The sequence below is a fragment of the Seriola aureovittata genome, chromosome 19 (assembly GCF_021018895.1).
Source record: "Seriola aureovittata isolate HTS-2021-v1 ecotype China chromosome 19, ASM2101889v1, whole genome shotgun sequence".
Classification (NCBI taxonomy): domain Eukaryota; kingdom Metazoa; phylum Chordata; class Actinopteri; order Carangiformes; family Carangidae; genus Seriola; species Seriola aureovittata.
Genome location: NC_079382.1, coordinates 10,894,207 through 10,921,348, shown reverse-complemented (window position 1 = coordinate 10,921,348; position 27,142 = coordinate 10,894,207). Strand labels below are relative to the sequence as shown.

Sequence of the window (27,142 nt, the reverse complement as noted above, 5' to 3'; positions counted from 1 at the left end):
AGAAAATGCTGCATAATATTTACCTCCTCATAACAGTTTAAATATCGCCCCAAAAAAAAAAAGTCATCAAAAAGGAATAAGAAATGAAACCACCTTGATCCGCCAGCAGCTTGTTAGAAAATGTATGTGATGGCCCCTTTGGCAGCCTTTCAGTCAAAAGGAGTTGTGGCTTTCAGCAGTGATAAGCCCCCATAAAGCTGGAGCTCATGCATGAAAATCTCGGGCTCAACAAAGTCATTCATTACATGCCACTTGAGGCTCTCTAGGACACAGGGAACAGCGGATGGGGTTCACTGACACTCACATGCAAAAACTCATGACCTCGATGCTCATGTCTTCACATGTACCCAAAGCTCTGGGAGCCAGGAGCTGGTCCCAACTGTTGACACAAGTTCTTGCACAGTATGCACAAATGTATGCATTAGCGCAAAAACGACTGAGGCTAATTTGAAGAAAGGAGGTGGGATGACAATTCATGTCATGCTCCAAAGCTTAGAGGAATATTTCAACACTTTCTGGCCAAAAGTTAAAATCAAGAGCCATTGGTGAGATTTTGTTCTGATAACAGCAAATTAAAGGCTGAATAAGTAATACATCCGGTCTCTTGATTTATTATTTACTTCCAGTACATTTGTGAAAAGATGTTAGCACTGACATTATGGGTATCATATTTTACCAAATCAGTTTTAAGGCATGTTGCATTTGATTATAGGCTTATTAACACAAGATCAAGTCGACATAACAGTTGTTTTCTTGCCAGGTGGCGTTGTGCCCACTGCTCCCGGGACGGTGCACACTGTGCCAAAGGCCAAGTATTGTGTCGGTACAGAAAGTTGATCATATAATGTTGGAATGGTCTGAGCAGTAACACACATCAGTCCTCATTTCAAAGGTTGACATAAGATGTTTGGGTGTGTTTGTGATTTTGTTCAGAACATATTATAACATATCTGGGCCACAGGGAGAGGCATCTCAAACCCTGAAACTCATTTCCCTAGTGCATGGTCTGTGCATTGTGATAATAGTTTTTTTTTTTTTTATTTTGCAGTGAGAGAGAGATAGGCAGGAAATAGCTGACCTGAATTTCATATGCTCACATATCAAATGCAAGCCCCCCAAACTCAGAGTATATATATATACAATGTTAAATCAATTTATACAGTAACTGCCAACAGAGTTATAACAAGAGCCATCTAATCATGTCATTGGGTACAGTGGGTTATAATTCAATCTTTATCCATTTAACTACAACATGTTTTTTATTCAAACAGACAATGCGATCTCAAATAGTTACTTCCTGGCTGGAGGTCAACCGTAAGAGAAAAGGGCCAACTCCAACCAAAAGGAAAACTAGTTCAATTTGACAACCATTGTAAAGAATAAATCATTTCCATATTCTACAAAAAAACTATACTCCCTAAATTGATACTACTACTTGCTAAATAAAATATGCATTCTAATCAACATTAAGGCATCTTTTTTAAAAGCACTAAACATTTCCATAAAGTAAACTGTCACTGAAAGCATCATACAGAGGTTTGTATGCAGTAATGGTTAAATATTCGGCCTCTGCTTGATAAATCTTGGCTTGTAGACAGAAATCTTGAGAACCCCAGTTCATAGAAATGTACTGTATAAGGTAAGTGGTAACAATATTAATAAGCTTGAAAGTGATTTACTTCAGTCACTATTAGTGAGTCAGTCAGTTTAAAAACTAGTTTTGTGCTTCAGGTCATGATGGCCTTAAAGGTCTAAACTCAGCTGCGGTTTTAAGACAGAAAGGTTGCTGTATATAGCTGCCGTGTAAGGTTTAGTGGCATGAACATTATATATGTAATTACTACAGTCAAACTCTTCTTCTAAATTATATGCATTACCTAAATCTCTCTCTTTGATTATAGGGCCTCACAACAACGTGGTCAAGCCCTAAATGCACAAAGGATTTCATCACTAATATATGGCCAAGGCTGGCGTGTAGACAAGCTGTTTTGTATTCAGGTCTCAGGACCCACTAGCATAGCGAGAACCGGCGAGAATTAATGTTCATCTTTGTGACACCAATGAGTCTCAGCGGGGCAGAGAGGCCGAGGCCCGGGGTCACCGGGCATTCACACAGCAGGTCTGACAACTCATCCCGCTCCTCCAGGCCAAAGGTAGCGTCGTTGAGCATCCTGCGATGCAGGTGGCACGTCTGCTCAATCTTCAGCTTGTTGATGTCACTGCGGAGCCGCATGAGCTGCCTCGCCAGCTGCTGGTCTTGCAAGCGCATGTCGGTCTGCAGAAAACAAGACAGAGATGAAGGGACACAAAGACGGAAACATGTGCTCAAACCACTTGTTAATTAATTAATGAGTCAGTTCATCAACTAGAATTTTAAAGATTAAATGTTGTAATCAAGTAAAAATACCACAGAAAATGTTGCTATTCTTTTGAATAGCAATTCTTTTTTCTCAGTCGTCATGGAGATGGTTTCGTTATATCTTTTCTTTTACATGTCGTGTATGATAGCAAACTAAATACCTTTGGGTTTTGAATGTTGATTGGACAAAAGAACAAACATTTTACAGACAAGATGATTAATCAAAGAAAATAACTGGCAGATTAACTGATAATTAAAATAAGAGACAGCCCTAAAACAAGAACTTTTGCAGGAATGTTAGTGATTTTTGGAGTTACTGGGAGGCACTTTTTTTTTTTTACTAAGCTAACTGTCTCCTGCTGTAGTTTGATATTGAGCACACAAAAATGGGCGGTATCGATCTTCCCACCTCATGCAATTAAGCATATTTCTCAAAATATCAAACTATTGCTCTAAACATAATTTTAGTTATATGTTTAACTGTTTTTATTACTCAGTAAGTTTCAACACCATCAAACAACAGATTATCCATAGTTCACATGGTTTAGATTCGCTGAAGGTCCATGCTTTCAGTCCTTATTGTGTGACAAAATCTAAAAAGAAAACTCACAGTGGGACATCCATAAACGAGTTGCTCAACATAAGCTCTCTCAATTTTATCTCTTTGTGTCCACTGTCTTTGTGCAAAATGTTTGTGGCCACATACTGTGCGAGTTTGAGTCTGCTTCTGTCAGTGCTTCTTTGCGTGCTCAGTCCAGGCTTATGAAAGCGTGGGTGAATGTGCTGTGTAATTGAGCAGAGTAAAATGATTAGAATTGCAAAAACTGTGTGTAAGAAATGTCAGATGCCACTGCCTGAGACCCAATCAATGCCACTCACTAATTTGACTGGATTCTTCAGGATGGTAATTGGACATTGTGTGCATTGTTAAATTCTAATTGGCTAAGTGGCATGAAGTTATCTCAGTTTTGTCTCTGGCCTTTAACCGCAAGTATTTTTTCTTCAAAATGTGAAATAATGTGTATTTGAATCTTGAAGTGTCCAACAATACTTTCTGAAATGTGCAACCTAAACAAATATGTGGGAAAATCGATGACAAATTTGTACATTAGTAAAGCAGCAATGTCTCACCAGTTCCCTCCTGAGCCAGCTCAGAGCCTCATCGATATTCCCAAATCCTTTCAGCACACCTGATGGCAACTTGCACTCAATCACATCAGAGTTGACTACAGCCTCCCTGGGTGCGACTAGTTTCCTTTCAGGCTCCATTTGAATCGGGCATTTTCCAGTTCCTGACTCTCTGAAGCTTTCCGCCTCAAGCCGGGCTTTCCACTCCAGGTAAGAAGGCCTCCGGGTCTCCAGTCTTAATTTCTCTGCCAAGGCCTTCAAGGTCACGAGATGGTCATCTGTAGGCAAATCCACATCTTCCCCACATTCTGCTTGGTCTGAGACACCGACCCTGTCAACCATGATCTGAGGAGACGAGGGGGCGTCCATCGTAAATCTGCTGAATACAAGAAGCTCCTCAAAAATGTGTCAAAATAAAAAAGAAAGACATCTGCTCTTCATTGGGGGCCTCTCTCTTGTTCCAAATAACAATTGTTGTGACTTTTTGTCCTTGCATCTAATTTATCTGATATTTGCCAGGCAAGTCAATCTTTAAGGATTTTTAATGGATCCATCAGTGTTTCAGAGGCAGATAATCTTAAAAACTGCAGAGGAGAGAAGAAGCAAGTTATGAAACATTTGCTGACAATACCACTGACAACCATTTCCAAATGACAAGCGACACAAGTGATATGACATCTGTAAAGAAGGCTGCACCTCAACTTTGGCATGACAGGCTCAGTTCTATAACAGTTGTATAACATAAACTGAACAGTGATTATATTGAAATTTTGTTCACCTTCTACTGTAATGCTGTAAACTGATATAGATCGAGCATTTGGCTTCTTGCATGTCAAATATTAATGGAGAAGCACATTGAGGGAACACACCTCGAAGATTTTCATTTAACAGGAACAAATCGTCACCATAGCAACAACAGCGGGGCACAGTGGCTGGTAGACTTGCTCTTTTAAAGAAACCCTTCTATTTACAGCTCAAAACATATGTTGCACTGATGCTTCAAATATAACTTTAATGGACTCTGATCATTGTGGGCATATTATTAACAACTCCACATGGGCAGAGTTAGTTGTTTGTTGTAGTTTTTTTTTTTTAAGGAAATTATATGACATGGATTTTGTCACCTAAGCACCAAATTTCAAGGCAATCCATCCAATATTTATGAAGATATTTAACTTAAAACCAATAATATCAACCTCATGGCACGGAAGGAAAAGTCAGGCTGCTCACATGGCAAAAAAGTTACATTACATTTTTAAGGGGTGACCATTTTAAAAACACTGGGGTGAGTCTGGAGGCCCAGAAGCAAGACTAACTCAGGAAATAGTCACAAACTAAATCTTTAATGCAGCCCCTTAAATGATATAGCAAACACACACTTACAGAAGCAGCAGCAAAAGCAGACTTTCTGCCCAGTGTCTTCTTACAAAGTCCTCAAGCACTCAGTAAGTGGTTAGCACTCAGTTATTCCATAATGGGTACAGCACACCAGCAGTGAAGTCATTGCCCTTGTATCTAATGATAGGCTTGGCTGTTTTGCAAGGTAAAATAGACCTCTGACTGTGTGCATAGTAGCTGACTTATGAATGTGCAGGAATGGATCCTCTCCTTATTTTCTACAGGAATCAGTGTGTCTCTGGAGACCACATTGTTACAGGACACAAATAAAGGATAGGGAAAATCCATGCCACATGCATTTTTAAAGAGTCGCTAAAGACCATGTATGTACAATGAGGAAGTGATTTAGATTGTAAAAGGAAACAGCAGAGCTAAGAGGTTTAGAAAGATAGGGAAAAGTGTGCGTAAGCAAATATTACACAACGCGCTATGATCACAGTTATGAAGAAATAAAGGGTTTCAAATCATAACAGTAAACCAGCCTCTCTTTGGCTGCTTGATCATTTAAGAGGCACCTTTGGTGAACCCAGCCACTTTTCAATAGACCAGCAGGAAATCTTCATCTCAAGAGACACAAAGTTTACATCCTGAATGTCAAATGCAGCCTGGGGCAAACGCACACGCTGACTAATCTAAAATGATTATTTATCCCCATTATCCAAATGTCCTAACTGGCATCCAAATCGCGGAGCATCACCCATACATTCCTATGGTTTCAAGGCTGCAGAATTTGATTGCTCGGCAACATCCAGCTGCAGTGTTGCCACACCAATAAAATTTATTTTTGTGGTGTTGGAACATGAAATGCCAAAACCTCATCTGGCTGAAGAGCTTAGGAAGTCTGGCTCTCCTATCTGGAAAATGCAGACAACAAATGTGACCTCGGGGTAACTAATCAGGCTTTAGTGTGTATCTCTCCGATCTATAACATAACATGCCTCTGAGTCATTCCCATTCAGAGGTACTGAATTTCAATCTGCAGTGTTGATATACAGTACAAGGAGAGCATTATCCATAGAAATCATTAGCAGTATCATGGGTTAGCTCAAAGATGAAAAGCCTATGTTAACACAAAAGCCATTCATAAAGGTAAACACCACATTACTGTGGCACATTGGATTCCTTCATTATGGCAACAGAAACTTAATAAAGCAGTCTTAAGTTCACACAGTACCACATTTACAGGCTAAACCAATCACAACAGAGGGAGAGAGAAAACCTTGTTGGCTATAACTATCAACAGGTGTTCTTTTCTTGTTGTATTCAGAAAAGGAGGGATGAATCTAAAGAATTGGCACATTCACAGACAGTTGTTACAGTATCATTGTGAACCTGCTGTGAGCATCAAACATAATTCCTCCTGTCTGCCATCATTCCTTCAGTTAAACAGGGTTTATACAACCTGAAATTTGATGTTTGTTTAATTATGTGGGATGGGTTGCAGTCATGCATAACACATGCACACAAACACACAGTAAGCATTTAGTAAGGAGAAATGGTGGGAAATAACATCAACAGCTGGATACAATACAACTAAAACCTTATTTTCTTAAATAATTCACTTGAGGTTGTTTTAGTCTCAGTTTAGCTCATAAAGGGGGAATGTCGTTATATAAAGTTGAGTCCAGGTTTAGTTATTTCACAACCTAATTTCATGCTGCCCATTCTATCTTATCTCACCACAATAACGTGGTTCTTCAAATAGCTTAAAGTAATTTCTGTAAAAACTTAAGATTTAAAAAAAAAAAAAAAAAGACTATGAAATGTTCAAGTTACTTAAACCGGGTGATGCTACTTCCACATATTCTACACGTGAGCACTCATTCACTCCAGCCTCCTCTAGCTAGAAGCCTTGCTGTTTGGTGAGTAACCCACCGGCACCATTTGAAACACACCAATACAAACTGCGTAAGGCTGATTTACCTGGTAGGAATCTCCCAGCAGCGCTTCAACTTGTACTCAGACTCCCTGAATCAGGAAAGACCATCTCCAGCTCTCTCTCTCTCTCTCTCTCTCTCTCTCTCTCTGATATTATCCCCTCTACAGCTCCACGGTCCACTTGTTTTTGAGCAGACAGCTACCGGAGGAGGGGCGGGAACGTTGCGTCAGGTTCTGGTTGCTTGGAGACGTCCCAGGAATCCCTATCAGACTTCCCGCCGCATGAATATTACTGCAAGTGCGCCACAGTCTGATAACCGGCAGGCAACAGTTTCACTCTTACTATAATTTATTTTCATTCAACAAAATACAACAAATACAACTTTAAAAAACAAAACAAAAAAACAATACAATTGGATAAGTGCAAAATATTAACCAGAAAGTTTTCATTGGTTACCTATTTCCCTTACGAAAATGACTATATTAAATTTGGAAAGAATAAATACAAAGAGCTCCTTAAAACGTGTAAAAATTAGATATCCGGAAGAATATACTGATTTAGTGTGGTAAGAGCTGCTGAACGATTCTACAAAGATTTTTTCATTTTGGAATATAAGTTTTGTGAATACAACATAACTAAATAAATAGAGATAAAAAAATAGAGCATTTTGTCTATTTTGTTCAATACAGTTGAATCTCAACAGGTAGCTTCTCTTACAGCCACTGGTGGTTTGTTTTAGTACTGATTGTCAGGTCAGTGTAGTGCAGCCATCAGGAGACATATCAGTGCAGGGGACAAGGGCCCTGGAACGTGCCAGGAATTATAGGTATTCACTGTTTAAGGAGGGACAAGTGAGCTGGTGTTAGTGGGTCTGAATCTTTAGTGGCAAACACTCAATATCTTAGTGCTGGTGATTCATTCAGGAATCAGTCTACAAATAGAATGATTGTCATTTCACTCAGTGGTAAATTCTTTTGGCATGGACAATAAAAGATTTAAAGGATTACCAAATTTTATGGGATAAATTTTGTTCAAGTAAGATACAAAAAAAATATCCAGGATCCCTGACCAACGAATTATAACTGCAACTTATCTTTTATTACTACAAAATATGGCAAAGCACTAAAATGTGAAATGTAAATGTGATTTGCATCCAGTTTCAGTGTGTCTGTACTGCTTGTGTGTCGGGTCTCTGTGTTTATTAGACAATATGTTCTTTGTCTTGCAGCTTTGCAGACTTTGTGTTGCTCACATCAACTACCAGTCGTATTCTGATTGGAAATCTGGACTGCAACCAGGGAAACATGTCTTCAGATTTAACAACTGCAAAAAATAAAAGTCATAAAAAGTGCAACTAGTATTAAAACAAATCAAAGGGTCAAAAATTTCTGTATAGTCACTTGAATGCTTGAAAACCACATTCAATTACATTTTCTACATGATGAAACATTAAAGACAGTAACACAGGCTAAATTGTTTCTCATTTATATAGTCAAATAGTATTTTAGATACTTTGCACAGTTTCTTACCCTTCTTTTTGGTATTGTTATAATGTTGAATTTTTTTATTGGAATGTCAATAGTGTTCAACATTTATAGACCAGGCTTTTCACTTAATTTCTTATAGTTTGGAAATCATCCCATGGTGTCTAATTCTGTAGCTGACAGATGTGATTACCTACTATGAGACTGAGTACCTCTGGTCCAAATTACTTTCATAAAGTCAGTTCCTCTATGTCATCATCAAATGAGGTGATGGCACGGATGGTAGGTCTGCTATCTGCTACATGTAGGGTGCTTAAAGAGGATGCTGGAGGAGTGGAAGACCCTGAGCTGAAGCTGAACAGTCCGTCCCTTCTTGAACGTACTCCATTGGTATTTGGAGGACTACTGAGGACCTCCATTGTATTGGAGGTGCCCACACAGTCACCGGCTGTTGTGGCCAGGGCACCGAATAGCTGCTGCATGAGGCTAGACTTCCTGTCCTTCCCTACTCCTTTTTCCATGTCCTTTTCTTTTTCTGTCTCCACCCCTTTGAGACTAAAAACACCTATTGCTTCTAGTGCAGAGTCCCTATCCTCTTTGGGTGGAGGTGGAGGGAAACCAGAAGACCCCCGGGAAGCTGAAAGTCCAAAAGAAGGCGCGTAGCTTCCAAACGCCAAGTCATCACTGGAGATTTGGGTGCGTATTGCTCTTCTCCCCATTCCTGTTGTAACTGCTGCACCCTCTACGCCTGGTCTTCTCCTTCCACCTTCTCTGCTTCCAGCACCAGCACGCAAACTGGCCAAAACCTCAGATTCTGTGAGGCTGAAAATTGAAGCGGTATGGTTCCTCTGCTCAGGAGGACGAGGAGAAGAATGGTCACTGGTACTCTTAATGGACTCAGAAGAACTCGAAGCAGCAAACATGGACTCCAGAGCTCCCTGGTTTTGGCGATCTATTTCACGCATCTTAGCCAGCAGTTGCTCTTTTTTGTGAAATGCTTCTTCTGCTACTTGCTGATTGGCCAGAGCCTCCTGGTTCCACTTGTCAACCTCCTCCTGGACATGACCACGCTTCCTGTTGTTCTCTTCCTCCTTCTGGTTAAACAGGGAACTTGCCTTCTTTCTGTCTTCTTTCTCCCAGCCTGTGGACAAGGTGTGTTACCTTTAGGTAAAAGTAATCACTCTTGCTTTCTCATGCTTTTTACTAATTCATGCAATTAAGTTGTATTTAAGTATGTGTACGTATACGTTTGTCTTTACCGTCTCTTATTCTCTTTGCCTTCTCTTCAAGCATATTCAGCTCCTGGTTGAGTTGCCGTTTGTCCTTCTCCTGCTCTTTCTCCTTGTCTCTTTCTTTTTCCCTGTCTCTCATCTTCTGCTGTTCCCAATTCGGATGCCTGTCTTCTGTTTCCACCTGTCTGTCCACTCTGTCAAGCTCCTGTCAAGGGAAAGAGTTACAACAGGTGAATGATAAATAACTGTGGTAAACTGTGTACTAAAGCAGAAGATGAAATGTGGTTAGAGGGAAAGGTGAGCGGAAGACACTTTACCTTGAGTGATAGGTATTCATCGGGTCCCTGTTCACTGTAATCATTGGCATCAGTGATGGCGGGGGGAGGTGTGGGGAAATCAAGACTAGATGCCCCGTCTTCAGTCTGCACTGCCTTGGTGCTGTTCCTGCTGGGGACTATATGTCAAATAAAAGCAGAGTACATTTCAGAGCCAATTTTGCTAAGCCTATTCCTAACCATGCCTTGATAAAGAGCACTAATATTTATTAGCATCCATGTTTGTCATTTTTTGTTGATAAAGTCTGAGTGATAAAAGTTTTTAGATTAACAAATTTTCCTTGAAGCCCATTGAAATCTGCATGAACATGGACAGTAACAGGCTTGGTAAAGAAAAAAATTATTTTGACTGTTCCACGTCTTCCATGACCATAGAAGCAATAAAAGCATTACTATGTTTTGTGATAAATAGACAGAACCCAACAGTTAAGTCCTACCTTTCCGCTTTGCGCAACTGTCAGTATCTTTTCTTGTTGAGGCTTTCACCATGCGGTTGGCATAAATGTTCTTGGTATCTAGTTCTCTCTCCTTCTCCTACAAGAAAACAAAAATAACCAAAATGTTATACATGGACCAAGCTGCTCTTAATGCACAGTCATAAAGGAAGACAATTTGTTTCAGTGGCTATTTAAAGTATGTTTTTGTGTGTATGCACCTTAAGTTTACTTGTCAGTCTTTCCAGCTCCTCCTGCAGGGTCCTGATCTCCTCCTGGGCACTGATGGTCTTCTTCCTCTCTGCAGCCAACTGTCTCTGGTAACTACTGTTGCTCAGCTCCATGCTACGCTCCAGCTCCTTCAGATATACACAGTTGCACAAATGCACTAAGTCAAATCTCTAAGCTACATCTCAAGAAGACACGGTGAAGCTGATGTTCAGAAATAAATCAACAGTAGGGCAAATTCTGTCCAATCTGAAACTGCCTACGCTCCTCTTGTGGCAGTGTTTACTGGATTGCTGTATTCACTGACTTGAATGCAATAGCCAATAACGTGCATTATTCATTCAAAAATGTAGTAAAAACTAAACATTAAATTCTTAGATTCAGAGGGACACAAAAGTAAAACATTTGCAGAGCTCAGCTTTATCAATAAATAACTAGGTAAATAAATGAACTCCTTGATATATTTACCTTAATCTTACGTTCTGCCTCTTGAGCCCGTGCCTTCTCTTCTTCCAGCCTGCGGCTCAGCTCATCCCTGGCTCCTAACTCTCGCCGGTCGACCAGCTTCTTCAGCCGAGCGATGGTCACCTGACTCCTCTGGAGCTGCTCCTCGCTGTCCTTCATCCGCCGCTCAGCTGCCCGTTCCCGCTCCTGAGTGCGCCTCACCCGTTCCCGCAGCACGTGGGTCTCGTTGGCGTGGCGGGACAGCAGCTGAGAAATCTCACTTTCGGTGTCATCGTAGCGCTGCAGGGCTTTCTCTTGACGAACCTGAAGCTGCAGTGTGGAAAAGAAGACGTTCCATTTGAGGATGCATCAGGTGTCAAAGGTGAAGAGTAAGCAAAAGAAGAAAACAAATACCATTCCAGGTCCCATATATTCAACCCCAATCAAATTAGAGGGTTAGGCCTACCTGTCTGAGAATTCGGTTTTCCCTCTGCAGCTCATCAGTTCGCTGTTGCAGCTCAGCAAGAGCGTTACGCAATTCATTGATCTTAAGCAGACGGGCCGAAAGCATCCGCTTGGTCACAAGGTCCAGGTCTTTAGGAGGTGTGGACTCCTTGCTTTGTGCCCGCACTCCCCTGCGATGCTGCTGGATCAGAGGTTGGCCACCTAGACGCTGTGGGCGGGACACACCGTGGCGCCCCACACCACCTACAAGATAGAAACATACATGATGTAGAAATAATTTAAAAGTCAATCAACACTTACTTTTACAAGCCATTACTGAAACACGTTGACATTAAGTGCATTCCAATTGAATGGTGAATATAAGTTAAGGTTGACACTACATAGAAAATATTAGCCCAGCAAAGCTGCTGGTAAGAACTTTTACAATATTCAAATGGAACTTCAGGAATATAACAATTATTTGTGAGTATAGAGTGAAAACTGCTTGTAAAAATCGTATCCTCATAAGAGGTTTTTTTCCTTCTATATAAATCACCATGTTAATATCTGCCCTACACTGCCATCACCTGGACAGTAAAAAAAATTTAACCGATAGAGATTAAGTTTCATTCATTTATCAGTCCAAACTCGAACACCTCATTGCTTTACATACCTGTCTTGTAGAGGGGGCTGCTAGAAATCTTCTTTGCCCGCACTCCTCTTTGAGGAGTAGGGGATGGAGTCCGGGACTGGGAGTATGGTGACAGCGAACGCTCTGACAGAGACTCATTTTCATAGTCCTCTGAGTAAAATGACCCACTACTCCTCCGTCCCTCTCCATCTGATATCTGATCCCGATCAGGGTCTGAATGCCAGGTTCTGGTTTTTGATCTACTCTCAACATTGCTGTCTTTTTCATCATCATCCTGGATCTTGTCCCTGAAGTTCTTTTTATCTTTTTGGAAGGATGATGCTCGGGAATCTTTCTTGTTACTCTGGAGGGACTGGCGACTTAGATCAACATCCCGGTTGTCTTCATACAGGTCAGTGGCCTTTTCAGATTCCATGTTGTCACTTTTAGAAGAAATGCTGTGTTGAAATTAAACAGAAAGTGGAAAAGAAACAAATCAGACTTTGAATAATATTGTATTATATTTTCTCTCTACTTGTACAAGATGTACCTTACCTGATTTAACAGGCTTACAGTAAAAGTCCTCTGATAAACTGATGTCAGCATTTGTACTGAACAACCCAGAAAAACATTCTCAAAAGTCATCCAGAACAGTAATAAGAAGCTAGGCTAACTGGTTTCTCTCAGCTTTTCCGTATTGTGTATCTTGGTCACTAAGCGACAATACACATGAGGTGGAATTTTCCATGAGGCTGAATGTTGTATGATATCACTATTCCACACCACTGTTGCTTCATACTAAATACCAGCCTGCCCCCTGTCTGCCCTAATGGCTTATTAAAACAGCCAGAATATTATTTCTCACTGCAATAAGATGCACATGTACACACATATTCACGGGATACAGAAAAAATTAGAAAATGATGACGTAGAAGTAACTTATATTCCCATTGTGTTGATTGTAGATATTATGTTGCATACTGAATATTTAGTGTGCCCCATACTGGTTATATTTTATGTCTTCTTTCTGTATATATCTTATGTGAAAAAAACTTTCTTCTTCTTCTATTTTTTTTCTAAGTCAGTCTATTTTTACTGTAAGAGACCACACAACCTTAATGAATTTGAAGAATAAACATATGATTCATACTTAATACTGTGGAAGGAGTATGCTCCTTCGTATTTGTGTCAATGGGATGTAAAGGTCATACAGTCATCTGGCCCTTTCATCTACTGGACAATAATAGAATCACTTGATGGGCAAGTATCAATGGCAACACCAGTACACACAGCCGCATCACCATAGAGAAGAGCAGCATTGTAGGTCAAGCAGGGCAGAGAGGTCTCATAACCGATACAAACCCGTTTCTGAAAACAATGTTAAGCTTTGTTATATAGTTTGTTAAAGGATACTTTCTTTTTACATGCATTTTTTTACATGAGCTTTTTCACCTTTATAATAATCATTCAAACTTTGATTTTTGATGATTAAAAACATTTTGACAGTAACAAAAATATTTTACTCATAAGAAACAACATTTTATTTTCAATATGAACTACCTGAATGGATTGAAATAATTACCCTGATTAATATAACATAAAACCCTGCCTAAAGGAAAATCTGCCTGTTTAATAGATTAGAATATAATAGATAGTATTTTAACACTCACCACATACATCATATCCCAGTCACCACTGTCGTCTTTATCATGATAATGTCTGATTGTCTCCGGGTTCCTGGTAACTCTCTTTGGTTAGCTGAGAAACTCTCTGCAGCCGCCTACTGAAAACCAACAGATGCTTGTAACCAAGAGCTTACTACAGCGGTAGTAGTAGCCGTACCTGACGTGACAGATTGGATTAATGTAGGCCGTCTGCTGTTGACAGGTGCATTGCTATTGTTGTCAGACTACCTGCTAAGTAAAAGCAACACAATGTAGCACCTGAAGCCAACGACACATCTACGGGCCCTCTACTCACATGCAGCATTATCAAATAGATGTAAATAGAAGAAAAAAGTGGGAGACCATGCCAAAAGCATTTCGGCGTACAGACATTAGAAAATGTTAGCGTTTAATTGGTTCTACAAAGCTAACAGTGCTGGGTGAGCTTATTGCAAACTAATGCTAAGATGGCAACAAACAACTACCATCAACAGGTGGGATGTCTTTTAGCTTTACCGTTCAGAGTCTGCTGGCACTAACCTGTCCGTTTCCGCGTTTACTTTAAAAAAATCTTGCTGGCGTTGTTTGCTTTTCGTTTAACTTTGTAGCAATAGAGAGCTTCGTGTTCGGACTCGATTGGCTAACGTGAGCTACATAGCTTTAACTGTTAGCAAGCTAACTAGCATGAACTTTAGCAATCTTAAGTACCGTTAGATATAAGTAGGCATAGCCATCCGCCCTTTTTGGCAACAGTCATGACTGTCCTTTTAAAAATGCGCCAATCTGTAATTATCCAAAATGAAGCAGCAGCACGGAGTAATCCTGCCAGTCAGGGGCGTCCAGATACTATTTTTTGTTTTCAGTCCACGCCTTGAGCTTTGCTCCAGTCCAGCCGCTGACGCCGCACCATGGCAACCGCAGCACTTCCTGAAATTACATTCTTCCACCAGAGTGGCGCTGTAGTACGTGTTGTGACATACATAGCTAAATGTTTAAAAAAAAAAAAAAAACTTTTTATATACAGTGGTTATAAAAAGTGGTTTACAGTGGTTTATACCAGCATTATGTTACATACTTACTTTGTATGTCATTAATTCGCTCCTATCCTGAAATATGATAGAAACTAAAAAAAAAAAAAATCACAGATGCTGATATGATTTCTTACCCATAGTGTGCAATCCATATTTCAATTGTGGAAAAGTTTTCAGGACACATCACGCGTGCATTCACTCAGTCTGTCAGAACAGCATATTTCTAGATATGTACGTCTGATGTTGGTTCTATGAAGAATACACTATTTGTAATGTACAACATTACATACAAAAAGACAATTCAAAGTGCTGGGCATAATGCATTAAAAATATTTTTAAATAATAAAAATTGCTCCAAAACAGTAAAAATGCAAATTAAAAGAATAGTAACCTATAGATTGAATGTCTAGATACTTATCTTAAATGGGTAGCAATATGCTATGTCAAACATTTGATTTTCATATGATAATGGAAAATGTATTGAATTGTCATGCCATATCGACCAAATATTAGCTGGTGTTTGAGGTTTATGTTATGAAAAACATGTGCTATCTGACATGTGGCATACAGTTGTCACAAAATTTGGAACATCCACTGCTGGTGGTATGTTTTTTTACTCATGCTATACAACAGATATTGAAATTTGCTTTCGCTTATAACACAAATGATCTATGCACATATAAAGTCTGTCATTTCTTTTATTGTCAGCAATAAAAATGTGTTGCAAGACGAAAGCACATGAGCATAGAAACAAAACGCCATAACCACGACCTTCTTTTGTATAATAATAGAAAACGGTCAGACATTTTTAATCTGCATTTTAATCTCCATCTAGATCCAGATCTGTATCAAAATATACATAGCGATCAACACTCATTTGATACATAGGCAAATTTTTATCAATGTCATTGTAATTCACGTAATTGCAATAGTTTGTTTAGAAAAGCGCACTTCAATTTTTGTTTCCCAAAAGCAAAACGAGCAACTAAATAAATCTAAATTAATTTGGATCCGAATAAGTTTCCGGAGGTTTCCAATTAAATGCCCTCTAGAAAAAAACCTATGCAGTTTTACTGTATTGTTTTTATTATGAAAGGTTCGGGCCGGAAGCCCAGTGTTTAGTGTTATGTGTAGCATCAGTGCAGCGAGGAGGAGAGCGGCTGAGCTCCACAGTCGGTAGGAGCGCACGCTGTTTTACATTATCATAGCTCGGTATAAATGCTGGAGACGCGTGTGTTTTCTCAACTGAAGCGCAGTCTGTACTACTCCAAATTCCTCAGTCGTATCCTGGGGAACAAACCGGACTCGCTCGCTGCCACCAAACAGTTTGTTGTCGATCGCCTGACATTTATTTGGGATTAAAATGGTCATCAAGGTTTACATCGCCTCCTCAACTGGCTCTGTCGCGGTGAGTGTTGATTGTAATCAGACGTGTTACCAAGTTGACAGGTGCGTAGACAAAATGCAGGAGTTTAATAGGTCGTTTTCTATCTGTTCTGTGGTCTGTGGTCTGGTTTCAGTTCAGCCTTTTGAATTTGCACTTCACAACCAGGATTGTGTTTAATATTCCTATTGGTGTTACAGTCTTGGTTGCAACCCTCACCTGGGCTTTAAAGGTGCAGGAGCTGAATATATGGCAAATTCTTGTAAAAGTTCTCCCTCCTATAGGCAGAAACAACGTACGTGTTTGATTTGCAAACAAGCCATAGTCCATCTACATTCCCTCAGGACATGTTGAAAGTGTAAACCTCGGGAAGCTCAGGAGCTGCCCTCGCTTTATTCTTACATGTTTTAAACAACAGTTTCCTGGCTTCTGGAACAACATCACTGAACCTTTTTGAGAGATGTTCCTTTCAACTTGTTCAAGCCCTGAGTAATTCTAGGGAGGGGCTCCCACATCTGAGCAGCAGCATCCTGCGGCCAGGCTTAATCTCAATAAGACTGATTTATGTCAGTATACTTGATTGGACGGGACATGTAGCCTACTGTGGTTCTTTAGGGCTGCTGAAATGATTAACTAGTCAATCGGCAGAAAGTTGCCAAATATTAAATTAAGCATTCTCTGGTTTCAGCTTCTCAGATGTGAGGATTTGATGCTTTCATTGTGCATCATGCATTTCATTTTTTTTTTTGTCATAAATGAAATATGTTTGGGATTTGGTCTTGGTTGGGCTGAGTCATTTTGTCTCTGGAACATTGTGATTTCTACCTGTTATTATTTACTGACATTTCTTTAACTTAAGAAATAACGGATACATCAAAAAAGACATTGAAACAAGATATGAATCTGCAATGAAAATATTAGGTGCAGCTCCAGTCTTATAGTGCCTCTTGGCAAACAACAAGGCTCATGCCATAGGGAGAGTCCAGCTGATACTGAGATTGAGCAGAAAATCATCAAACAACACTCTTGCTCGAATGCTTAAAGACTTAGGTAATGGTACAAATGAGTAATATATTTATTTTATCATGCTCCCTCTTAGTGGAAGAGGGCAGCACAATCTTTGCGTGTTTACTAAAGGAGTTATTTATAACCCGTTGACACATACATTGAAAACACAAGCAAACTCTCTCTCTCACACACACACACACACACACACACACACACACACACACACACACACACACACACACACACACACACACAAAGCACATTCACACACGCTTGAATAGTTCCACCATTTGGGTCAGTTATGTGAGTGTCGAGCTCATGTGAATGTAATTCGCTTTGAATGCTTTTGAATTGAGTTACAAGTGATTGAATAAAGAGGAGAGGTGAGGCTGGATCCCTCCACTGATATAAAGTGAAGTGGATGTGTGTGTGTGTGTGTGCGTGTGTAGAAAGGGAAAAAAAAAAAGTATGCCTACTAGTGTGAGATGGAGATGGAGGAAGACAGTGTTAGAGAAAGTGAGGGCAGGAGGTGGAATCTGGGAAAGCACACAGGTGAGACAAATGCAGGACTCGAGGGAAAAGTGATCATCAGAAGTCTCCATAAAATGAGCAGTTCACAGCTTTGCAACAGCAGATTAGTGGGGCGGAAATCATCTGCACAGAATGAATGAAGTGCAAATTAGGTTATCCCCCACTCCTCAATAGATGTGTGTCGAGTTCAGTCCCATCAAATTTTACATTTGATAATTCATATTTGCCCAATGATCATTACGAATGTTGGTTTTAATTATTAAAAATGATCACAACTACATATCCTCACATAAACTGATCTAATAAATGGTGAAATACCCAAACGATTGTCATCCTCCGTTTTTTAGGACAGATGTGATTTATTCATTTTTGATTATTTGTTTCTGTCACAAGCCCCCCCCCAAACCCCAAACCCCCACTTCTTCTCCCTGTCTCTTTCTGCCTGTGTCTAAAGGATTAGTTCTCTCTTAACCCTGAGCTAATCCCTGCATTTCAGAAAGCGCTCTCAAGCAATGCATGCATATACTCATATACTGTCATTTGAGTGTGTGTTTGTTTTTAATCCTACATGCACACACACTCACACACAAATCTGGACCCATCCATCCCCTGACACACACTCTCACTCACACTCGCAGGGGGCACCTCCTTCATTATTTAGAGCCACGCTGCCTGACTCTCAGCTCAGAGGAAGACCCAGTCATTTATACTATGTCGTTAACCAGCAGTGTGACATGCAGTATTGTCTCAGACTAGACACTAACAGTGGCTCCGTACGACCAGAACAAACGGGCACGTTTCTCTGTAAAGACAGTCAGTATTCTTGTAATTGATTTACTTTTTTTGTGGGTTTCAAGATAAAGCTGTTTTATCTGGGTGTGGGTGTCAATAACTGACTGTCCAGAACAATCCCTCACTGTCTGTAAGGTAAAACAATAGCTCCATTGTGGCGCTCAGCATCCCTAAAATAATGGGCACACACGCACATGTACTGTATAAATGCACATAAGCACACAGGGGAGACATCATTCAATGATTATATTCAACCACAGAATAAATGCCCCTGTTCATATTTGTTCACAATGTGTAATCAGGTTTTTGTGATGCTAATGAATGTTCAAGCATCTGAGTCACCACAGGACTGCGTTAGTTTTCACAATGGAGGCAAAAATAGAGATGAAATAGAATGAATGAATATACAAAATAGATGCTGTTGCAAGTAAAAAAACATGGATGTCTGACGAAAAACTTAGATTTTATTAATAGCACAAGCTAGATGTTAATCAGAACACCAAATAAATATTGTGCACTCAAACACTCGCAGTTACAAGTCCAAGGCATTTGAACTGTGTCTAATGCGTGTTTACGACCTACCGTGGGAGTTTTCTGACTTCTAAAATTATCCTTGGATTTATTTTTTTATTTTTATTTTTTTCACAGAATTCACAAACACTGTCATGCAGTTTCACTCACACACAAACAGAGACATTTTGTCCCAGAGGACATAGGACAATACCACCGGGAGCTGTTGCATCCATCCCATAGACCACAGCTGGGAAAGCTGACTGCATACCTTTTAGTATGGGGTTCCTTCTTACTGTAAATGCACTTGCAACACAATGTACCTTTTAGGATAGAATGATTAACGGCAATGTATAGATGCATTGAAAAATAATAATCATCACAGCCTATGCCCTTCTCTTAAGTCTAGTAAAGTGTATTGATGTAGGTTCAAGACATACTGAAGGAAAAGAATCTTTTCAAACCTAATCTCCTTCACTAATCAATAATCATCCTTAATGTCCCTATTACCAAGTGTGTGTGTGTGTGTGTGTTTGTGTGTGTGTGTGTGTGTGTGTGTGTGTTTGTGTGTGTGTGTGTGTGTGTGTGTTGTGTGTGTGTGTGTGTGTGTGTGTGTGTGTGTGTGTGTGTGTGTGTGTGTGTGCTGCCTCTGGCTCGATGGGTGTCAGCTTACAAGTTGTCATTACAGGAGTGTATTAAACACCCAAGAGCAGTATACAGAGACAGAGGGCATGCCACACACACACATCGTCCACCTGCACTTTATGTAAATGTACATTTGTTCACTTTAGTAGGCTGTAGCTGCATCCTTGTCATTTCTCTTTTTCTGATTTATTTTCAATGTACCACCTCTCTGCCTCTCCCAAACCAACCCTCCTCCATCTTGTTCTTCATTTATTCCTTTTCTACCGACCCAGGTTAAAAAGCATCAACAGGCTGTAGTCGGTTTCCTGGAGGCCAATCGAATCAGCTTCCAGGAAATTGACATCACCATGCTGGAGGAGCAGAGGTTATGGATGTACCGCAACATACCCCGGGACAAGAAGCCAGAGAAAGGCAACCCGCTGCCTCCACAGATCTTCAATGAGGATCGCTACTGTGGGGTATGATGGACTTTGTAATGTTTGTAATGAGCAGGTAGTGCTGCATACTCGCAGATAGTGTTGTTTCTTGCACATCTGAGTTTTTATTGTTCCGCCCCTAAATGCATTGTATACAGTGCATTCAGAAAGTATTCAGACTTTACTCAGTACTTAGTTGAAGAACCTTTGGCAGATTTTAGCCAAGTCTTCTTGGGTATGATGCGACAAGCTGAGTTTGCACACCTGGATTTGGGGATTTTCTGCCGTTCTTCTCTGCAGATTCTCTCAATCTCTGTCTGGATGGACGGAGACTGTCAGTGGAGAGCGATTTTTAGGTTAGGGTTGAAGTCAAGGCTGGACCACTCAAGGACAGTCAAAGAGTTGTCCCTAAGGCACTCCTGTGTTATCTTGCCTCTGTGCTTTGGGTCATTGTCCTATTGGAAGTTTAACCTTTGGCCCAGTCTGAGGCCCTGAGTGCTCTGGACCAGGTTTTCATTAAGAATATCTCTGTACTTTGCTCAGTTGCCTCAACCCTGACCAGTCTCCCAGTCCCCGTCGCTGAAAAACACCCTTACAGCATGATGCTGCCACCACCCGTTGGGATGGTAATGAGCGGGTGCTTGGTTTCCTCTAGACATGAAGCTTAGAATTGAGGCAAAACAGTTCAATCTTGGTTTCATCAGACCACAGAATCTTGTTTCTCACAGTCTGAGAGTCCTTAGGTATATTTTTTGCAAACTCCAAGCAGTTTTCATGTGGGTTTCTATGAGGAGAGCATCCGGTCTGGCCACTATGCCATAAACACCATCGACTTCTCAGTCACCTCAGTTACTAAGAACCTTCTCCCCCAATTGCTCAGTTCTGTGGCCAGCTCTAGGAAGAGGCCACTGTGCTCTTGGGAACCTTCACTGCAGCAGACTTTTTTTGTGTAGTAAGCACCAGCACACTGTCTACTGGAGCATGAGAAGTATACAGTAGAAGTTAGAATAAAAGGAAGTGAAGGCATGACTAATATCAGACGGAAGTGTACATAAGACACTTAACATTTTTGAGTATGTTTACGCCAAATGTTCTGATTGTTTCAACATTTATGCCTGAAGTCTAAAAGGTCTTTGTGCAAATTCATTGAATTTTTGTTGTCTTTTCAAATGAAGAAACATTTTCTGCCTGTCCTCTAGAGCGAGTTCACTTACAGTTTTCTCAAGTTTCTCTCAACGGGTTCTATCCAAATGCGAAGCTTGCCAGTTTATGTCCTCCACTGATTGCACACTACTCTGTAATCCTGTCGTAATCCAGTTTCATGGATGGGGCAGATTATCTGCTTTGCCTCTCGTCACTCTCACTGGCCAAGGTAATCCAACATTACTCTGCAATGTCACAGTCATTGAACTATATTAAAAGCAGCAGTGGAAGGACGGTTTGGCAGGGATGTTTACAACAATCTTTTAAATTTACAGCCTAGAGATTATGTAACACTCAACATCCTCATTTTTTTATTTTTTTGTCCTTTCCCCCTCAGGACTATGAGGACTTCTTCGAGTCGAAGGAGAACAACACTGTGTTTGCATTCCTTGGGCTCACTTCCCAACCGTCAGTGAAAGTGAGTGAAAGTATATACATACAAGTACACTGCTGTGTCTGTTAAAAGCCGTGCTGCCGCCCAACTTGCTCAAAGACTAAACACCGCACCATCTCCAGTGCTGGATCAGCAGCTCTGCTTTCTGCAAGTTGCCTCTGAAACATTTGATGTTTAGCAGCTTTTTTTGATAGAAAAAGGAGATGTGAGTACATCTAGAATCAGCGGCCTTGTCTGTTCCCATGGCAATGTCTCTCTCATTGTCAGAGCTTTAACTACAGTGGTGCTTTTGGAGGAATACAAAATAACAGGGGCCATTTGATGATGCAGTTGCCAAACACTGAAGGGGCTCATTTCCATTAATCACTAAGGAGCATTTATTTGATTTTCCCCTAGTCGCATCCTTTTTCTCTGTCCCTTGATAACTCAGTTAGAAGTGATTCAATTACGCATAAACCAGCAGGATAATGCAGATACATTCAGTCTGGAAATGTTCCTCAGTCTGATGTTTAGCAGGGACATCTTGCTATAATGTTTAGTCCGGAAAATCCATTCAAAAAAAGAATAACTTAAAGGAGACAAAGTTCAATTTCATAAATTGCAGATACAATAAATAAAAAATAGATAATTAGACTAACTGTTGTGTTCCCCCCCCCCCCCCCCAATCTTTCAAGGATTCAGAGTCATAGATCAAACTGCTGGTGTGCGACGTCCATGGAACCTTAAAAGATGAGGACACAAACTGAATCACTCCTTGTCCTTGTTGCATCAGGTCCTTTACCGTGATCCTCCTGCTACGATGCCAGCATTTTGCCAAACCTCAGCCCACACGGATTTCACCCTGGAAGACCTCCCCTGTCTTTAAAAACTGTTCAAGCAACATTCCACCAACACTGAAGTCTCCAAGTCTGACTCTGAAGAGGCCTACTAACAGAAGAAGGGGGTTAACATTATTATGGATGCATTTGTGTTTCCTTTCCATGTTTAACACACTGTGACAATTTCAAAATGAAGTAGCATAAATGTTGTGCAAACTAGACGACAATGTAGCAGGTTTTTGCACCAGTAGACCAGTTGCTGTAGGTCAGTCTACAATGCAGTGGACAGGGAAGAAATGATGAGGTGAGCACAAGCCATCTGAATACACACCGGTATTGTGTGTGTGTGTGTGTGTGTGTGTGTGTGTGTGTGTGTGTGTGTGTGTGTGTGTGTGTGTGTGTGTGTGTGTGTGTGTCTCAATCAGCAGCTGTTAATGAAGGCTGTGTTAAGTGAAAGGGAGCTGAGAGGACGCACTTAATGCAACCTGAGGCCTAGCCATTATGTGTGTGTGTGTGTGTGTGTGTGTGTGTGTGTGTGTGTGTGTGTGTGTGTGTGTGTGTGTGTGTGGTGTGTGTGTGTGTGTGTGTGTGTGTGTGTGTGTGTGTGTGTGTGTGTGTGTGTGTGTGTGTGTGTGTGTGTGCGCTCACACAGGTTGGTGTGTACATACGTGGGAGTGAGGAAGCTTTCCCAGAGGTGACACTGCAGCTTAACTCAAAGCAGATGAGACCAAATGCTAAGAATCTCAAAACATATCTGTAATTCTGCGTAATATCATTGCCAGCATTCATGTTTAGTTCATAGTCACTATCATCAGATGAAACATACCGTGTTCTAGTATCATTCCACTATCAGTTTGATTGAAGTAGCTGGTTGGCATTAATATAGTCCTATGTTCTTATCATTATCTGCAAATCATGGGAAAAGACCAAAACAACAATGTGTTATCTCCTCCCAAGCCCACTTGTTCAAACTGAAGATGTAAATCTTTAAAAACCGGGTTCACACATAATTTTTTTTTTTTTTTTAATGTGCCAGTCTTTTCCTGAATCTACTGGTCACTGTAGTTTTTAGAAAACGTTACTCAAACAAGAGTAAATAGCACATTTGCTGGGACTATTTTAAGCCACGGATTAATACACATTTGGTGCTCTGGAGCTTTAGTACTGAGTATTTATGGCAACAGAACGGTGTAATGTGGGATTGACTCAATATAAACTGACAGTGCCCAGGTTGTGGAGCTCTATGGCACAGAGGAATAAGATGTATCAGGCTATGGCAACTCAGTTCTTGTTTGATCTCTTTGTGAGATTTGTTGACAACATAAAAAATATAGATTATTATCAGCTTTATCCTCTAATCAAGACAGCTACATAAGTAGTAGACTACAGGAATACACACGCAGATTACTCCAAGAAGATGTAAGAGATATGTATCTAAGAAATTATTGCTTTGAGATAATGAAGTGGCAAAGTTCCCAACCTCAGCTTTCCCTGTTGTGCCTCCACTTCCCTCCACTAAATGACTTAGTGAACAGCTGCTGAAGTATAAGCAAACAGCCCTCTGTGTGTTTTACACATCATGAAATGAACATAGATTGAGATATCGTGGGCAGCCCCTTAGTCCAGGCCTCAAATCTGTATTCTGTGTCTCTCCTTATTGCTCACACTTTGTGTTTTCTCTTTATGTCTCTCCTATTAAATCATCATGGTTGGGTGGTTAACTGACTCCTTTTATGTTTACACATGAATGGCACACACAAACAGATACACTCTCACTAGCCATTTTCCCTGAGTGTCGTGCCATCTGGTGAGAGGATACACACAGGACATCACATTGTTACCACTGACACTGACAACATTCCTATTTCGCTGACTTGTATCATTTATTGTAAAATCATGTAATGTCTGTATTGTGAATGGATACTAACAAGTTTGTTGAACCACAACCTGACTAAATGTACCATGTTACACCTCTCTGCCTGTCACTATGTTGCGGTTAGTTGGGTCTTTTTTTTTCTGTTTGTAACAGGCTCAAGAGAATTGTACTCAGTGACACATTTCTGTACGGCTTATTTTGCACAACAAAGCAGATTACGATATAAAAAGTTTATTTGCCTCAGTATTTTGTATGTGCATGTTATTGTTCAAGCAATACTGTTCCAAAAGCAATGCATACTGTTTGCATATTTGAGATCAGTCAGTATAAACAGCTGAAAATGTAAAAGCTTTTTATGAGGGGCTCAATCCAGAGTCCGTTTAAAGTGGTGGTGGGAAAGTCACATTATTCTTTGCCATGCAGAAAACCCAGACTGCCAACTGAAGGCAAAGTTGGGGAAACACATGTTCAAAAGCTCTGTGTTCTTATGTGGTGTCATAAAGGCCTAACATGCACACAGGGTCTGAATACACTCACCGTCTCTTTGATTAAGGTGCAGTGGATGGAAAAACTGGATAAAGAGGTTGGACTCAAATACAAACTCAGATGTACAGTAGGCAACACAAAGGCAGTTAAATATGGCAAACCAATCATCTGAGTAAAGCAGACAGAGGAAAAAAAAAAAAGTGGGATAGTGCAGTGGGTTATTAGAAGAGGGACACAAACAAGTATACAGCATGAGACAACAAAGACGAACCAATCTTGAGCAAAAAGTTAATAGGCTGGAGTGGCTCTGCAGTGGACAGGTGAGGAGTGGCAGAAATCTTATATTTAATTATATAATTTGTGACGTTCAAAGTATATATTTAATATTCCACTGTTTCTGCTGGTGACAATCCTAAATAGAGCATCAGTGTTAAAACTTTTTTTTTTTTTTTTTTTACCCACTTCCACAACTTCTCTATCTAAGAAGCTGAACTCACATTTCATGTTAAATTCTGTGTAACGCAAGAGCGTTTGATGTTTGTCACTCCCACCTGTTAGTTTCAGCAAGAACCTGCTGTTCCTGAGCCAGCTGTGGCGATGTTGGTAATGCAATCACAGTTGCCAAATGAAAAAAATGACAGCAACAAAAGAAAGTTGTTAGCAGCGTGCGGAATGTTTGATCTATTTCTGTTTACGCTTGCCTTTCAACTTGTCAGATGATTATCTTGTTTGTGACATGATCATCCTATTTGTTGGGCCGCTCATAGTGCCCCCTTGCCCCAGATGAGTTCTTTTCCCATCAATGATGCATATCTGTATGTGTCTGTAATGATTTACCCAGACATCAATATGTGCTTAACATGCTGTCCTCTCCAGACCTCGGTATTTTCTAGGTCTGTCTGTATAATACTGATAGATGCTGCTGCTTTACAGTCTGTAAGAGACAGGTGGTTGTTTCAAAAGTAGATTTCTGTCAAACTTAATTTTAAAGCACTGCAGCTACTGTGTGGTTCAAGCTGTGGAAAATAAACATACAGCAGAAAGATAACAAAAAACTGAATTTAAAATGTTCCAAGTAGCACCATGAGTGTAACTTTAAGTGTTTATCATGCTGCCATACTGTCGTGGCCTACAGTATGCTTAAACTGAACAGAGCCATCATTCATGTTATTAGTAACACCTTTGTTGACAAGTCAAAGTTACCGGCATAAAAAAAAAAGCTCTATTTAGCCAACAATCACTAAACTCAAAATTCCCATCAATGAACACCATGACTGTACATAAAGTCACCTGTAAAGACACTTTTCTAGATTTCTAGAGATTTTTTCTAACCCATTAAGGGGAAGTTAAGGATGTGGTTATTTTGTTAAATCAGCACGTGCGTGATTTTGTGTGATGGAGACATGCAACTGTATATGGAGGCTAATTTAGGAAACTCATTATGTGTGCAAACAGATGGCCGAACCAGGCAACTCAAAATGCTGAATAGACAAGTCAGTTATGCAACATCATGCAGGCTATATCTTCCATGGAACCTCGGCAGTACTGCATGTTCTCATGAACAAAAAACAAAAGAACAACATGTCCAGGAATTTATAATGAACAAAAAACATATTATTATAATTATAATATTAATTATATAAAAAAAACAACTACCCTCAGTGAAAAAAATGAACAAAACAGAGAACAGTTCTGATGACCAACAGATTAAATCAGATTTAATCCACTTCTCATGTATGCAGTTTATTTGATTGTATTCATTTATTTGACTAAGGTAGTGCTTATTGATCAACAGTAACAGTAACAATAATCAGAGTCAGAGTTTGTATTTGCTCCCATGGTACATTTAACAGGAGGACTGTGTAGGGTGGGCAATATTTTAAGATCCATAACAGGAACTGAATGAATAGAACAGAAAAACACTGTTGCTCAGAGTTTCGTAAGGGGAAGTGTTTAGTTTATCATGCCCAGTCCCATTAAGACAATAAGGTATGGGACAAGAACTGGCTCTGTCGAGTCAAGTGTTCATCAAAGAACAGACCTGGGTGGATTGAGATCCGGCGTCTCCGACTCTAGATATTCCATTGAGGAAAAACCTGCATCAACACATTTTGTAAGGTAAGAAAGTAATTTGTAAAACATGATATTTCAGTGGTTTGGGTAAATAATCCTTTTAAAGCTTGAAGTTTGGTACATCTGACCTATAGGATAGGATCTTATTCATAATGATTTACAAAATTGACAATAAAGACCTGGATTATTTTGCAGCATATTCCAGGTCTTCTGAAGCCAAAGGATCACATTGTGAAAAAAATGACAAAGATATTAACCAGGTTGACCATATTAAATTTAAATGAATAATATACATAAAATTCAAATTCAGATTTG

The 27,142-nt window shown here is 40.1% G+C and overlaps 3 protein-coding genes across 12 annotated transcripts; 1 reads left to right on the top strand and 2 right to left on the bottom strand.

The window, feature by feature from the left end:
* Nucleotides 1–595: 595 nt before the first annotated feature.
* fam167ab (family with sequence similarity 167 member Ab) lies at nucleotides 596–7,044 on the bottom strand. Of its 4 annotated transcripts, none has more exons than XM_056404888.1 (3): nucleotides 6,809–7,044; nucleotides 3,491–4,071; nucleotides 596–2,275 (listed from the first exon to the last, which is right to left on the bottom strand). In XM_056404888.1, the coding sequence occupies exons 2-3, from the start codon at nucleotides 3,854–3,856 to the stop codon at nucleotides 2,012–2,014; spliced, it is 630 nt and encodes a 209-aa protein (XP_056260863.1). In that variant the 5' UTR covers nucleotides 3,857–4,071; nucleotides 6,809–7,044; the 3' UTR covers nucleotides 596–2,011. The 4 variants fall into 4 exon arrangements, with proteins under 4 accessions (XP_056260863.1, XP_056260864.1, XP_056260862.1 ...); XM_056404889.1 differs by having other exon boundaries at nucleotides 3,491–3,866; XM_056404887.1 differs by having other exon boundaries at nucleotides 3,491–3,863.
* Nucleotides 7,045–7,094: 50 nt separating this feature from the next.
* On the bottom strand, nucleotides 7,095–14,563 carry lca5 (lebercilin LCA5). 6 transcript variants are annotated; one of them, XM_056404876.1, is made up of 10 exons: nucleotides 14,201–14,563; nucleotides 13,667–13,779; nucleotides 12,039–12,454; nucleotides 11,388–11,629; nucleotides 10,946–11,251; nucleotides 10,471–10,608; nucleotides 10,253–10,349; nucleotides 9,798–9,934; nucleotides 9,508–9,685; nucleotides 7,095–9,389 (listed from the first exon to the last, which is right to left on the bottom strand). In XM_056404876.1, the coding sequence occupies exons 2-10, from the start codon at nucleotides 13,669–13,671 to the stop codon at nucleotides 8,479–8,481; spliced, it is 2,430 nt and encodes an 809-aa protein (XP_056260851.1). In that variant the 5' UTR covers nucleotides 13,672–13,779; nucleotides 14,201–14,563; the 3' UTR covers nucleotides 7,095–8,478. The 6 variants fall into 6 exon arrangements, with proteins under 6 accessions (XP_056260851.1, XP_056260855.1, XP_056260853.1 ...); XM_056404880.1 differs by having other exon boundaries at nucleotides 13,674–13,779; XM_056404878.1 differs by having other exon boundaries at nucleotides 13,667–13,776.
* Nucleotides 14,564–15,852: 1,289 nt separating this feature from the next.
* sh3bgrl2 (SH3 domain binding glutamate-rich protein like 2) lies at nucleotides 15,853–22,954 on the top strand. Of its 2 annotated transcripts, XM_056404494.1 has the most exons (4): nucleotides 15,853–16,099; nucleotides 19,834–20,019; nucleotides 21,518–21,598; nucleotides 22,249–22,954. In XM_056404494.1, exons 1-4 carry the CDS (start codon nucleotides 16,055–16,057, stop codon nucleotides 22,261–22,263), a joined length of 327 nt encoding a protein of 108 aa, XP_056260469.1. In that variant the 5' UTR covers nucleotides 15,853–16,054; the 3' UTR covers nucleotides 22,264–22,954. The 2 variants fall into 2 exon arrangements, with proteins under 2 accessions (XP_056260469.1, XP_056260470.1); XM_056404495.1 differs by lacking the exons at nucleotides 21,518–21,598; nucleotides 22,249–22,954 and adding an exon at nucleotides 21,177–21,507.
* The last annotated feature ends 4,188 nt before the right edge of the window (nucleotides 22,955–27,142 follow it).

Excerpts from the sequence above, each read along its gene's own strand:
- fam167ab (XM_056404888.1), bottom strand. The coding sequence starts at position 3,856 with ATGGACGCCCCCTCGTCTCCTCAGATCATGGTTGACAGGGTCGGTGTC. Across the intron at positions 2,276-3,490 it reads GCTGGCTCAGGAGGGAACTG|ACCGACATGCGCTTGCAAGA; the intron begins GTGAGACATTGC and ends TGTTTTCTGCAG.
- lca5 (XM_056404876.1), bottom strand. Across the intron at positions 10,609-10,945 it reads AGGCAGAACGTAAGATTAAG|GAGCTGGAGCGTAGCATGGA; the intron begins GTAAATATATCA and ends GTATATCTGAAG. Across the intron at positions 9,935-10,252 it reads CAGTTGCGCAAAGCGGAAAG|TCCCCAGCAGGAACAGCACC; the intron begins GTAGGACTTAAC and ends TTTGACATATAG.
- sh3bgrl2 (XM_056404494.1), top strand. The coding sequence starts at position 16,055 with ATGGTCATCAAGGTTTACATCGCCTCCTCAACTGGCTCTGTCGCG. Across the intron at positions 16,100-19,833 it reads CCTCAACTGGCTCTGTCGCG|GTTAAAAAGCATCAACAGGC; the intron begins GTGAGTGTTGAT and ends CTACCGACCCAG. Across the intron at positions 20,020-21,517 it reads ATGAGGATCGCTACTGTGGG|GACTATGAGGACTTCTTCGA; the intron begins GTATGATGGACT and ends TTTCCCCCTCAG.